The sequence below is a fragment of the Podospora pseudocomata genome (assembly GCF_035222375.1).
Source record: "Podospora pseudocomata strain CBS 415.72m chromosome 1 map unlocalized CBS415.72m_1, whole genome shotgun sequence".
NCBI classification, from domain to species: Eukaryota; Fungi; Ascomycota; class Sordariomycetes; order Sordariales; family Podosporaceae; genus Podospora; species Podospora pseudocomata.
In genome coordinates this window covers 4908342-4921492 of record NW_026946363.1, presented here as the reverse complement: position 1 = coordinate 4921492, position 13151 = coordinate 4908342, and the positions used below count along the sequence as shown (strand labels likewise).

The following is a 13151-nucleotide window of genomic DNA, read 5'->3' as shown; positions in this document are numbered from 1 at the left end:
CAAATAATTTGCTTGAAGTTGATGGCTTGACACCCTTGATTCAGCCTGTTATTCTCGAGTCCCAAGTGCATCTTAGTAACGCGTACTCAACTTCTTGACTGAGCGAACAGTTGCCCGTCAACAGCTATGAGAATCATTATTTAGCACAAACCGTGGCACACAAACAACCCACCTGATTGAAAGGCATGACCTCATTACCCACGGCCACGTCAGTCGAGCCTCCCGTCTTCATCTGCTCTAAGGTCCTAGTTTTGACAGCCGCCAACTCCTGCTGGCAATTTGACCTTGCACAAAACGGGACCTTGAGGTTTCATTTCCGTTGGACACGGAAAAACACATCGCTTTCAACTTGGACCATACCGAGATCCTGAGGCTCAGTCGAATGTCATTTTTGCCACTACAGAACTGCGCGGATCGTTTTGCGACGTTACCCTTTTCCTTTAATAAGGCATATTTTTTCCTCTAAGAAACCAAGAGGATTAAACACTCAACAAATCCATCTATGTCGTCGCACGACATGATATGCTCCCCTCACTGTTTCGGATGCTTGCTGTCAACCGCCCGCTCCCTCCCCCCATCCACCCTTTCCGAACTCGCTCGAGGGTCTTGTTTGTTGTTGGTCATGCCGCGCGCCAGCACAAGTCCAGTGAAAAGAGACAGCTTTATATGGACGGTATTACGGCAACCGGTCCGACGAAAACAAGTTGCATACTCGAACCATTCCCCCCCTTTTCACGACGGCCGACTCGTACCCGACCGTCCCACAGATCTCCAGTGCGTCATGAGTGGGAAAAAAATCTCGCCATAAAACACTATTCGGTACGGGCTAAGGCCTCGTGTCTTGGTTGTTTCCAATCCTGTCTCTGTTTACCTTACCTTCTCCCGTCTCACACACGTGGGAACTTTTTTTTTCTTGCCGTCATGCCTCCTTGATCACACCAACTTTCAGATCTTCAGTGGACGACACAAAATTTGGGACCATCCCCTTTTTGGATTTCTCGTCAGACAATGGAGCTGCCGCCGTCGTCGTCCGCGAACCAACCTGCCCACAACACTGGAAAGTTGCGCCGGCTGGTGTCCAGCGTCCATCGCCATGTGAAGACGAAGAGTAGGTCCCTGTTGTCTCCGTCTGAGACCTCGGCGGAGCTGGAACAGTCGGACTTGCAACGGTGTATCGCCACCGTGAATTCTTACTCCAACCATTTGGGAGAGCTTAGGGGGCTCTGGGAGCAACACAACCACCTGCTATCGTCTCAGCCTGAGAGCAAGCAGCGGATTGACCTCATCATACAAAAGGCCGGGGCTGATATTGAGCATTGTGGTATGACGAATCGTTTGTCTCTCAACATGAACAGCATACTGATTTCGACACAGAAAAGATCCTTCAAAGATGCTCCCTTGCCGGCCTTGACGATGACGGCGAAACTCGCATGTGGAGAAAACTGAGGTGGGAGCTTATAGACAAACACAGATTCGAACACCACAAAGCCCAGGCCGAGCGCAATGACAACACCATCACGACTCACATCTTTGCGCTTCACCACCTCATCCTCGACCGGGCAGTCAGCAAGCTTCTCAACGGCACGAGGGCTCCAGCAACCAACTTGGCCACAGAAAACAGTGGTCATGGAGTGAACGGAAGCCCCCCAGGAAATGCAGGACTGACGGTGCCTCGGTTGATCGTTACACGTCCTGGACTCCCTGCCAGCCCACGTCCGGTTCGTGGCACGAGCACGCCCCCGCCTCCACGGCCAGTCGGTGCTGGGAAGGGGAAGCAATCTTCCGAGCAGAGAAAAAGACCTTCATCGGAGCCTTTGCGCCAGCAGCCGCAGACAATGACGGGAAAGACGTGCTGAAATCACAAAGGGTGTCATGCTGACGGTCCGGAACTACCGATTGAGGAGGAACAGTCCGCGCCAATAAAACACCAGGATGAGCCCCTAGTGGATGGCACAACAACCTCGACAACGGATTTTGCTGCTACACCGACAACAACACCACAAGCTCGGGGGCGTGGAGAGAAGCGTCTTGGGGGTCCATGCTGCAGTAAGGGGGAGAATATCGGTGCTGATGTTGGGGGCATGGGCATCAAACTCGTTCACTGATAGGCTGAGGGGGGTGGACGATGGAAGGCATGGATAATCGTTGTACTATATACCGTTTCAGTCATGTCCTTTTCTTATTTCTGGCACAGATAGTTGCTTAAAGTTGATGGAGCAAGCGATGTATAGGATGCATGTCTCGATCGTCGTGGACGACAGGTCATGAGAGCATGCTTGTGGCAATGGCAAATCTACGCTCATTTTAGCAATCACGAAACTGGAGAGAACATTTTTGGATGATTCAAACTATGAATTATGTAACTATGAATGATGCTTGTTGCGCGCTAAACAAATGGGCCCTTATGAAACAGTAACGTGCTCAGCAAATCTTGAAAGCATCCTTTCACTCAGCCTTTTCCTCAGTCTTGGGCTCTTCAACAGCAGCAGGGGTCTCCTCCCCTTCCTTGACCTCCTCGACAGCCGCAACAGTAGGAGCCTCCTCCCTGAGCTGCCAGACCGCCTCGATGATACTCATTCTGCAGCCCTCTGGTCTTTTGACGCCCTATTTTCCCCCCAACTCTGTCAGCCAACATTCACTATAAGCAAAAAGAGACGTATTGTTGAGAAAAGTAAAAAAAAAAAAAATAAAAAAAAAATATTACCTTGAAAACAAACTCCCCCTTTTGATTCCCCTCCCCGGCCTTGGCGAACAACTCTCTGAACTCGGACTCGGTACGCTCCTGCGCGTTGAGCAGACTGAGCATCACGACATCCATGCGGCGCATGACCTTTTCGTCCCAGGGGTCTTCCTGCCCCGACCCCTCAAACAGGCAGTGATCATTAATAATGATGCGGGCGCCCGGCTTGAGGGCGGGGACGAGGTTGCGGAGGATCTGGAGCGCGTAGGGGGTCGAGTAATTGTGGAGGATCCAGCGGAAGAAGTAGACGTCCGCCTCCTTAGTCACCTGCTCGGTAAAGAAATCGTGAGGCAGCAGCGTGATCCGCTCGGCGACCTGAGCGTCGGACGAGATCGGCTTCGGCGCGCTGTCGACCGTCTTCTGCAGGTCCTGCACGACAAACTTCATATTCTTCCACCTCTCCGCCAGGGCGACGCACATGAAGCCGTGGCTGCCGCCCACGTCGACCAACGTTCCCCCCCTCGCGTCAATCTCACCGAAGTCATACCCCCCCTTTTCCACGTCGACGAACCAAAACGGCTCGTAGCCCTCCCCACCCGTCAGCGACACCATCGCTTTCCCCATGCGCTTGGCTCTGTCGGGGTCCTTGCCAAAGGTGACAAACATGGGTTCTTTGTCGACGGTGTTGAAGGCAAACTGGAACCCGGTCCGGGTGAGGGAGGTGGCCTCGGGGTGGGTTTGCAGGGCTTGGAGGACGTGGGCGGAGGCGGGGAGGATGTCCTCCCCGTTGAAGCCGACCCAGGCCTGGAGGTCAGAGTCCTCTGCCAGGACCCTGGAGGCGGCCGTGTGGGCGATGAAGCCGGGGGTGGGCTCGTAAAAGATCTTGTTGGTGATGGCGAGACGGATCAAACGGGCGAGGTTGGTGGGATCGAGCGTGGTTTTGGCCTGGAGATCGGCGAGGGAGATGGGGGCGTCGAGGGGAACGAGCTTGGCGATGCCATAGTGGTTGATGGCGGCGAGGGCGAGCGTGTCAAGGAACTGGAGCACAAGTCAGTATTGTGAGGTGGTGATGGGAGCGAAGAATAAAAAAAACACACCTCCCAAATCCCCCATCTCACACTCTCCCTCGGCCCATGAGCCAACAGCCCCAGCTCCTTCGTCGCCGAAATAATCGCCTTCCTGCTCTGGGCAATTTCATCCGGCAGCTTGGGGAAATCTGCCGGGGCACTGGCGTCAAAGCTCGACATGGGGAGGTCATGCTCCTTCATGTAGGCCTCGAGCTTCTCCGTCTCCCTGGTGATCTTTTGGGCCAGGGCGACCATCTCTGACGTTGTGGCCGGCGCCGCCGGACCCGGGGCCACGGATGGGGTAGCAGACTTGGACGAGGTAGCAGCGCTAGTACCGTTCGTCTCCGTGTCCTTGGTACCGAGGAGGGAAGCAGAGAGGGCCGAGAAGGAGCGGCGGTTGGACTTTTTGAGGTCTTTGGTCTCTCCCTCTGTTGTCGAGGCAGCATTGTTGGAGCTGCTGGTGCTGAAGATGGAACTGAGCTTGAGTTTGGCCATGTTGGGCGATTTCAAGTGTGGTTCTTTGTCGATAGAGGCAAAACTGAATTACACAATGACAACTTATGTCCTCCGAAAAAACCGGGGATACCGAACTGAATTCCGCTAGTTGAACCGTCCTATTAGGGAGGATCCGTCAGCCGAGTCCAACCGGTGCGATTTCTGCTCGGGGGTGAGATCAGATGAGTATCCAAAGGGAGATAATGGCGGAAGGATGATGAGTAGCTCGCTCTTAAACAGTCAATTATAAGCCACATCTCGATCATATGGCCCCCAGACGATAAGCAGCCGGAAGTGATCACGTCCCAAGATGTATGCGTGTATACATGTTGGCCTACAGGCGCCAGCAACAAAAGAAAAGGTCACATACCCGCAAGTATCAAAATTCAACGATGAGCCACCACGAGGTGAAACCTGGAGTCAAGAGTTCCTATAAGTCTGTATAAGCCAGGATCCGACAGGAAGGTTCCCATGTGGGACAAGGCGACCCGGGGCCGTCTCGCTGGTAAACGTACTATGCAGAAATGGCATGGGATTGTCTCATTAATGTGGTTACACCGAGATACAAAAACTCCAGTTATGAACGTCAGCGAAAAAATGAATAAAAATAGCAATGCTAATAAGTGATCACGTCCGGCTTGGAGAACAAGGGCAGAAGGCCAGAAGGCAGTCGATCGGTCGATATATCTGCGGTTGAGCTTCGTGATGGTTTGTGTGTATGTGTGTGGTGTGTGAAAAGGGATGACAGGGGTCTCCTTGCAAGTACAAAGATCAGTATCTTTGATATGCTTCTTTTGTCGGATGGGAGGGAAAATGAGAGAGGATTGCAGTCCGTGATGCTAGAGGTCCTTCACGCACATAACCGGGAGAAAAAAAGTCTTACCGTCAAAGCAAGAAACGCAGGTTGCCGACGCTTTATCGCCTTTTGGCAAAAGACCCAGCAGACGGGCCATTCCACCCCAAGGATGGCCAAGAGGGGGTTTGTGAAGGCACCAGGCCCCCTTTGGAGGGATAATCCCATGATTCCAAAGGGCCAAAAGGGGTGAGCCGCGACTCCAGTTGGGACTCCGTTCGACCTGCCCATGCCCCGCTGCCCGGAGCGTCCCCAGTATGGAACCATGTCGTGGGTGCCTGCCCCTGCAGGTGCAGCGAGACAGCTCCTTTCTGTGCAGGCTAATGCATCCGCGAAGGAGGATAGTGTGGTAATTCGCAGCAAACTATCGTCTTCTTCTCAAGTAAGATCCGTGATGCCGTCAAGTTGGTCCTACCGATTCTTTTCGGTATTTGACTCTGGTCTACCTACCGGCCAAAATCATCGTCAAGATGCCTCCAGCATCATCACCAAAATCGACAACCGTGTCCCTGGAAACCCAGTCGGAACTTCCCGGCCTATCACAATAGATCAAAACTTCTCTTTCCTGCAAGCCATGCAGGCCAATCCGGCAAATTATCCTAGATTAAGCAGCCAAGGTGTCGGGTCGTTGTGGTGGTGGTGGTTCGAGCGTGGTTCCTCCGTGGTGGGGGATGGCGCAAAATACCCATGGGTCCTGTTTCGGAGAGACGAAGGCAAGGGGAAGGGTGCCGGGAACAGAGATGCCCATGTCCCACTGAGTAGTGTCTCTGCCCAGACATGCAATGGTGGTGTCCTAATTATGCCCAATCAGAGAGCAACACAAGCAAGGAAGTGGGTGATTCATTGGTCGATTTGCAGCTCTTGGGTAGGTTCCGGTCTCTTGGAAACTGCCCGGCGCCCGCCCCGGGGGAAGTGTTGAGGAGGTGATTGACGGGATGTTCGGAAATTTCCCCCAGCCAAACGGGTAAAATTGCTGGTCTCGGCGGGCAGCGCGGGAGGGTGGGGACAACGGCCACAACCCACCGGTATCCATAGCTTCTGTTTCTGGTTCTTCTCTAGCAGTCTAGCCGCTCCGCATCATGGTCATGGTACCCGTACAGCAGTTCGCTGTCGTTCTGTCGGGTCTGGTATACTTCTCCACTCAGGACAACTCCTGTCGAATCACGGCGGGGGGCGTATGACATACATGTGGTGAACAAGGTGAAAATAGGCTCACCGCATTAGCGTACATTGGTCATGAGAAAACATGTGTGATAAGCTGTCATCTTGGGTAAGAGGGTCAAGCTTCCGCCGCCCTTCTCCTGCGTGGTGCTTGTCTCACACATGTGGTTGGCCTCTTCATGTTGTGTTGACAGCTCAAAGCCCTTTGACAGGAGAGATACCACATCGGCACTGGCAGCACAAGATCCATGCGTTCCTTGACATCGGGAAGGATTCAGACATGACGTGCATTATCCAAAAGAAGAACAAATGTTGGTATCGTGCATGACCGTGAAACAAATAACCCCCAAACAATCCCGAATACTGTCCATCACGCCGGTTTCTGTCCGTAGATGATGTGAAACGGCATATACAACAAGCAGCTGTTGTCCTTGTATGCTCTCCTAACCTCCATCAGCAGCATCTCCACGTCCGACTGTGACCACCCAAGCCCTCTTGTCAAGGGACCAAGAGCAATTGCCTGGATGCCGTCAAGTAAAATAGTCCTCCAATACAATCCCACCGTTTTCAAGATCCTGTTCTTGGGCCACGTCCCAATGGGTATCTGCAGCACCCTCTCCGTGACATTGACAAACCCAGCGTCACGCATCTTGTTCGCAAGCTTGCCCCCGGCAACGGCGTGGAAGTCGACACCGAGCCGTTCTAAACCCTCGTTGATCAAAGACCAGTACCGCGCGATAGGATGGTTCGGCGGCATCGAGTCGTTCACTGAAATTGGAAAATGATACACCTCTTGCATTTCAAACCAACCCCCGGGCCTCATGCATCTATTCCTTTGTCAGCCAAATCTCGTTTTTCCACATCTTGTAGGAAACTTACTCCTGCGCCCGTCTCATCAACCTCGGCCAGTCTTTGATGGCCATAACCGTGTGCCTCGAGTGGATATAGTCAAAATGATTACTCGGGTGCAGCCATGGGCTCTCCACGTCGTCAATCATGAACTTGACATTGGGTGGGACCCAGTCCGGCTGATGCGGACTCAAATCCACCCCCAGCACCTCGGCCCCCACGAACTCATCCGCCATCTCAATGGCCCATATCCCCGTCCCCGTCCCAATATCCAGAACCTGCTGCGGCCTGTCAAGTGGCGCAAAGAACAACTTCCCACAAAGCAGCTTGACCATCTGATGCTTCATATCCTCCCTCTGCTGCTCCACATCATCGTTAGGGAAGTTGTACATGCCCTCCCGGAACTTGTGATATCTCCGCCCGTTCTCGTAGATGAACTCCCTCACACTATCTGCCAGTGACGTGGAGGCCGTGGTGTTTGTGTCAGAGCCGTAACCGTCATCAGTACCCAGGTCGTCGGAATCAACAATGATACTGCCTTCTTCTGCCTGCTGTGCAGCGGTTTGGTCTTGATCTGTGTCCTCGTCAGAGTCGCTGTCCTGGTTGTGGTGGGGCAGGTGCTGTATGGGAGGAAGCTGGATGGGTGGTAGGGTCAAATCTGCCGAGTAGGCAGTGTCTAGCGATTCTGAAGAGTTGCCGACGTGGTAATTTTGTGCTAGAGAGAATACCGAGCGGTTGCTTTCGGTGGACAGAGAAGGCCTTCCGAGGTCAGACGAAAGACTGTCAAATGAGGCTCGGCCAGGCAGGTCATGACCCTTTGTGCTGTTGAGAAGGTCCTGGGGTCCGGTCAAGGTTAGTTGAGTGGTAGCGTTTGAAGCCGCGTTGGATGAATCCGATGGCCCATCTTTTGGCTGGGCTATACCCTCGTGCATTGGACCTGGCAAAATCGGCGTGGATGGCTTGCCCTGTGACTGAACCATCGTGCCGTCTTTTTTTTTTTTTTTGAATGAACAGCGATGATGAGCGTACAACAATGACGAGCAACTCGTCGTTTGGGTGGTGCGACACGGCAAAAAGCACTCCAGGGATAAAATATCGATTGTCGGGTTGGCCGGTGGTTGCTCACAAAGACAGAGCCGGCGGCAGGAGACTGAACACTTGTACCTGAGTTAGGTTGAAACAGAGATCTGGGATCGCGAAAAGAGGAGCGTGTGATTCTTATTGAAAGAAAGACAGGCGAGTGGACCGCCAGGGGTCCAGTGATCTCCAAGCTTGGGGTAGCTCGTGGCTGCGGTGGGGGGTGGTGCCTGGGTTCAAGAGCCGAAGTGACAGGCTCTGTTCAGGGACATCCCAACCGCTGGGAGGGAGGGCGAAAAGAGATTGCAGATGCAGGATCTCGAACCCTACTGAATTGTCGGGATACCAATCAGATTGGGAGAGAAGACTGGAAAAACCCCGTCTGCTTGTCAGGTGCAGCACATGGATAGATGAGCTGGTGGCAACGGGAGTGCGCTGCTTTCAAAGCAACGGGTAACCCGTTCCGCCCGCGAAGAAGATCTGTTCATCATACACATGCTCACAGGCACTCTGTACACATATACAAGCACCAAAACCCTCCGATATACTTTGGTTTATCTTTCGTCCAAGATCTGGGTCAACCGGACATGCATCGGACACCGAACGAAGGACTTGTTCCATTAGAGAGTTGTTGGATTAGAAATGGAAGGGGCCTGGAAGCCATACGAGGGCATGGCCCCACCCGGACTGTTCTTTGTCTCTGTCCGTGCCTTGCAGCTGTGGACCTGGAAGGTACCTCTGTGATCCTGGTGATGACTGATAGAGCATCAGCCACACACTGTGGCTAGAAAGCTGCTGAAAGGTGGGGCTGGTCCTAGCTCCAGCCTCAAACGAGCTGCCAAGCCCAGCCTCGTGGTAGGCAGAGCGAACTGACGTGGGCTGAGCTGGAGACTGGGGCTTGCCTTCAGCAACACCACTCGACATCAACCACAAGCCACTTCAAGACAGCCATTTTCTTTTCCACGAGACCAACTTTCTGTCTGCGCACAGCTCCGAAATAGCATTCGACAACACAGAACGCACCAGATACACTAATCCATCGCACTTCTCACAATGGCGGACGCTGCGTTCAAGCCTGAGAAGGACTACTCCAAGGAGGTGGACCAGCAGCTTCCCGAGGCTGAGCAGCTCGCAAAGGTACTGTGTATTGGGTGGGTTCATCGTTGCATTGTATTTTCACTGACGGTTCCGCGGGAAAACAGACGGATCTCCAGGGTGCTATCGAAAAGCTGTCTATTCTTGAGAAGCAAGCCCGTCAGGCATCCGATCTCGCCTCCACATCCCGAATCCTCATCGCCATCGTTACCCTCTGCAAGAATGCCGGTGACTGGGCCCTCCTCAGCGAACAGACCCTTATCCTCTCCAAGAAGCATGGCCAACTCAAACAGGCCATCACCAAGATGGTACAAACCGTCATGGACTTCCTCGACCAGACCCCCACCCTAGAGATCAAGCTCTCCGTCATCGAGACCCTCCGTACCGTTACCGAGGGCAAGATCTTTGTCGAGGTCGAGCGGGCGCGTGTGACCAAGATTCTGTCAGACATCAAGAAGCAACAAGGCGATCTAAAGGCGGCGACGGATATTCTGTGCGAGCTCCAGGTCGAGACGTTTGGTTCTATGGAACGTCGGGAAAAGACCGAATTTATTCTGGCGCAGGTGGCTCTGTGCATTGAAATTGGCGACTGGACCCAAGCCGGTATTCTCAGTCGTAAAATCAGCACCAGATACCTGGCGCGCAAGCCTAAAAAGACACAGGAGCAGCTTGACAAGGAGCAGCAGGAACGTGAGAAGAAGGCGAAGGCCGGCGAAGAGGTACCAGAGGTAAAGGAGGACGATGTCACAGATCTCAAGCTCCGGTACTACGAGCAACAGATCACGCTCGCCAAGCATGACTCCAAATACCTGGATGTTTGCAAGCACTACCGACAAGTGCTTGACACGGAGACGGTGGAGGAGGACCCCATCAAACTACGAGCTGTATGTTTCTTCTTCGCCCACTGTTGGTAGTTTCACAAGCTGACTCTTTATCAGGTCCTGCAGAGAATCATCTACTTCATCATCCTGGCACCATACGACAACGAGCAACACGATTTGCTCCACCGCATTCACAAGGACACGCGAAACACGGCCGTTCCGGAGGATGCTGAGCTCTTGGAGCTCTTTACGGTACAGGAGCTGATGCGGTGGCCTCAAGTATCCAAGATGTTCGGCCCCCATTTGTGCAGCACCGAGATCTTTGATTCAGCCGAGGGACAATCGGGCGATGAGAAGGCGTTTGGCAGATGGCAAGACTTGCGCAAGCGTGTGATTGAGCACAATGTGCGCGTGGTGGCCAAGTACTACACCCGCATCCGGATGGGCCGTCTGACACAACTCCTGGATCTGACCGAGGAAGAGACGGAGAAGTACATCAGCGAGCTGGTGACATCCAAGACAGTGTATGCCAAGATTGACCGGCCTGCCCGCATCGTCAACTTTGCCAAGCCTCGCGATGCTGATGATATCTTGAACGAGTGGAGCTTCAACATGAAGAGCCTGTTGGGTCACCTGGAGCGGGTTGATCACTTGATCACAAAGGAGGAGATGATGGCTCGAATTCAGCCAGGCGTGAAACAAACCAAGAGCAAGCCTTCGAGGCGTTAGAAGGGTACAAGGCGTTTGACCCCTCGCGAATTCGAATCTCCAAACTTCTCTCTACTTGGATTCCCAGTTTGGGCGGGGAATGGATGCTGGTGACTCTTCTTTGGAGAAGGCAGGGAGTTGATGGTAGCGAGAGTACATCTCCTAACATATCAATCATGGTATAGAATGAGGAGGCGCCTCAGATGGCATGTAGGCCCGCGTTTTATGCTGGAAACACCTGCGGTTGCGAGCACACCTGCGGTCCCGGGTTACACCTGCGGTCCCGGGTACACATGCATACCGAGGTTGGCATCAAGTCTTGATCCGAATTAACGAATATGATAGCGAGACTGGAGAAGAATCGAACCCACCATGCTGACTGCTGCTGTTTTGAAGACGTATGCGTGTAAACGGGATCTGACTGGCGGTCTCGGTGTTGTTTTACTGTAGAGTAGCGCAGCAGCACCCAACGGGAATTTTAGCGAGATTATAATTACTCTGGCCTCATAGTATATGTATGTTCAATGCTCTTTGGAATGTGATAAAATGTCATTTCCTGTGTGATGGGTGGAGGTGATAGTTGTAGTGGAGATGGAAAATGAGCTTGGTGGTGGTTGACAAACAGAGCAATGACATCATCGCTTCCGGCCTGGATGTGTTTGGGTCGTTGCCCTTTGACTTTACCAAAGCAACCTCCAAAAACTTCAGATGAAATTTTCTTTTCGCGAAGTGGATGTTCCCAAAGTAAATAGACAACCTTCCTACTACTACTACTGAAAATGCCAACCAAGACACCCAAACCGTTTGTTCACTGCGTCGGCAATCCCGACTTTGAGCCGGAGAAGGCAGTGGGTGATCACGACAGGCATCAAGCTGCTTTGAAGTTGTTGGAGGAGAGGAATGATTTTGAAGGGGCGGTGAGGTTGTGGTTTGGTCTGCCGGAGGCGGGGAAGGACGATTATGTGTATCATGCTTTGGCTAGTGTGACGCTGGGGCAGGTGCAGAGGGGGGTTGAGATGGGGGCAGAGAAGGGGCTGCATGGGTGGTACGAGGGGACGAAGGACGGTGAGGTATATTGTGTTTACCCCTCCCACCCTTTTCCAGCCCCTTCTCCTCCACGACTAGCTAACACCCCCTCCAGACACCCCTTCCTCCCCCGTCAACAACGGATATAGCCGCCTATACAAATCTCTTCACTCCCTCCCTCTCTCCATCCTCGGCGCTAAAGTCTTTTGTTTCCAACGCGAGGAAATCTTCCATCCGAGCCTTGGTAGCGGAGAACTTATCCTCAAAACGCTACATTAACCCAGCATGGCCCTCCCTCCAAATCCCCAGGGTCAAGAACGTTGCATCACTGCCATTAAACCCGTATCTTGACTTCTGGAGATGGACCTGTCAAAACCTCGAGTGGTGCGGGCCGGTGGGAGGTCAGGGGTTGAAGAGCCACTGGGTTTTGCCGGTGGTGATGCACCATTTTTGCTGTGTGGTTCCCAGTTATGAGAGTCTTTCCATCATCAAAACCCTAGCCGTGGAGGGGGTTAAGAAGAACGGCGATAGCACAGCTGACGGAAATGACAATATTGGGCCCGAAAATGGAAATGGGAACGGGGCTACGAACGGCAAGAAGGAATCCAAAAAGAAGGCCAAAAAAGAAAAGCCACCACCGCTCAAGATTTTGGACGTGGGCAGTGGGAGTGGATATTGGAGTTTTATGCTGAGACAGTGTGGGCTGGAGACTGTGGCTGTGGACAATATGCAGAGTGAATGGTATGTTGCCCCTTACCCATCCATCCATCTTCCGCAACCAAAAACACCTTCCCTTCTTTTATAAGCGACACACTGACTGCCCTGATTAGGAGAGTCACCTGGCTCAAAGACACCCACTTGACAACCGGCACATCCTACCTCCACTCCCTTCCTGATTCTCAACACAAATCCCACATCCTCCTCCTTGTCTACCCCATCACGGGACCAGACGGCTCTGGTTCTTTTACCAAGGATCTGATGAAAGAATATCAAGGTGATGTCGTCGTTGTGGCCGGGACTCAAAACAAGAACGGGTATACTTCCTTCGGCAGAGGGAAGGGGACGATGGATAGTTTCATGTTGGAATCGCAAGACCAGAGGGGAAAGTGGGAAAAGGTGGTTCAAGTGCCTCTGCCAAGCTTTGCCGGGAGGGACGAGGGGTTGTTTGTTTATGTTAGGAAGAGGTAGTATAAAGTTTGATACGGTGGGGAGATGGGATGAAATCCGCAGAGGTTAGCTGGGACGAGGTGGAAACAACGCTTTTTACACGCTAGCGTCAAATACACCTGATTGAATATCTACACACATTTTCCAAACTT

General features: G+C 52.8%; 5 protein-coding genes across 5 annotated transcripts; 3 read left to right on the top strand and 2 right to left on the bottom strand.

Annotated features, from left to right (window-relative positions):
• Positions 1-249: 249 nt before the first annotated feature.
• On the top strand, positions 250-2326 carry QC762_117060 (uncharacterized protein). The gene is made up of 2 exons (XM_062886127.1): positions 250-1321; positions 1375-2326. Exons 1-2 carry the CDS (start codon positions 1009-1011, stop codon positions 1854-1856), a joined length of 795 nt encoding a protein of 264 aa, XP_062749178.1. The 5' UTR covers positions 250-1008; the 3' UTR covers positions 1857-2326.
• On the bottom strand, positions 2322-4242 carry QC762_117050 (uncharacterized protein; the record flags this gene model as incomplete). The annotated part of the gene is made up of 3 exons (XM_062886126.1): positions 2322-2604; positions 2705-3718; positions 3778-4242. 3 exons carry the CDS (start codon positions 4240-4242, stop codon positions 2446-2448), a joined length of 1638 nt encoding a protein of 545 aa, XP_062749177.1. The 3' UTR covers positions 2322-2445.
• Positions 4243-6626: 2384 nt separating this feature from the next.
• QC762_117040 (uncharacterized protein) lies at positions 6627-8816 on the bottom strand (the record flags this gene model as incomplete). The annotated part of the gene is made up of 2 exons (XM_062886125.1): positions 7136-8816; positions 6627-7083 (listed from the first exon to the last, which is right to left on the bottom strand). The coding sequence occupies exons 1-2, from the start codon at positions 8083-8085 to the stop codon at positions 6627-6629; spliced, it is 1407 nt and encodes a 468-aa protein (XP_062749176.1). The 5' UTR covers positions 8086-8816.
• Positions 8731-10827, top strand: RPN5 (proteasome regulatory particle subunit; the record flags this gene model as incomplete). The annotated part of the gene is made up of 3 exons (XM_062886124.1): positions 8731-9319; positions 9385-10161; positions 10216-10827. Exons 1-3 carry the CDS (start codon positions 9236-9238, stop codon positions 10825-10827), a joined length of 1473 nt encoding a protein of 490 aa, XP_062749175.1. The 5' UTR covers positions 8731-9235.
• Positions 10828-11585: 758 nt separating this feature from the next.
• QC762_117020 (uncharacterized protein) lies at positions 11586-13147 on the top strand (the record flags this gene model as incomplete). Its single annotated transcript, XM_062886123.1, has 3 exons — positions 11586-11876; positions 11948-12573; positions 12663-13147. The coding sequence occupies 3 exons, from the start codon at positions 11586-11588 to the stop codon at positions 13018-13020; spliced, it is 1275 nt and encodes a 424-aa protein (XP_062749174.1). The 3' UTR covers positions 13021-13147.
• Positions 13148-13151: the final 4 nt, after the last annotated feature.

Excerpts from the sequence above, each read along its gene's own strand:
- QC762_117060 (XM_062886127.1), top strand. The coding sequence starts at position 1,009 with ATGGAGCTGCCGCCGTCGTCGTCCGCGAACCAACCTGCCCACAACACT. Across the intron at positions 1,322-1,374 it reads GGCTGATATTGAGCATTGTG|AAAAGATCCTTCAAAGATGC; the intron begins GTATGACGAATC and ends ATTTCGACACAG.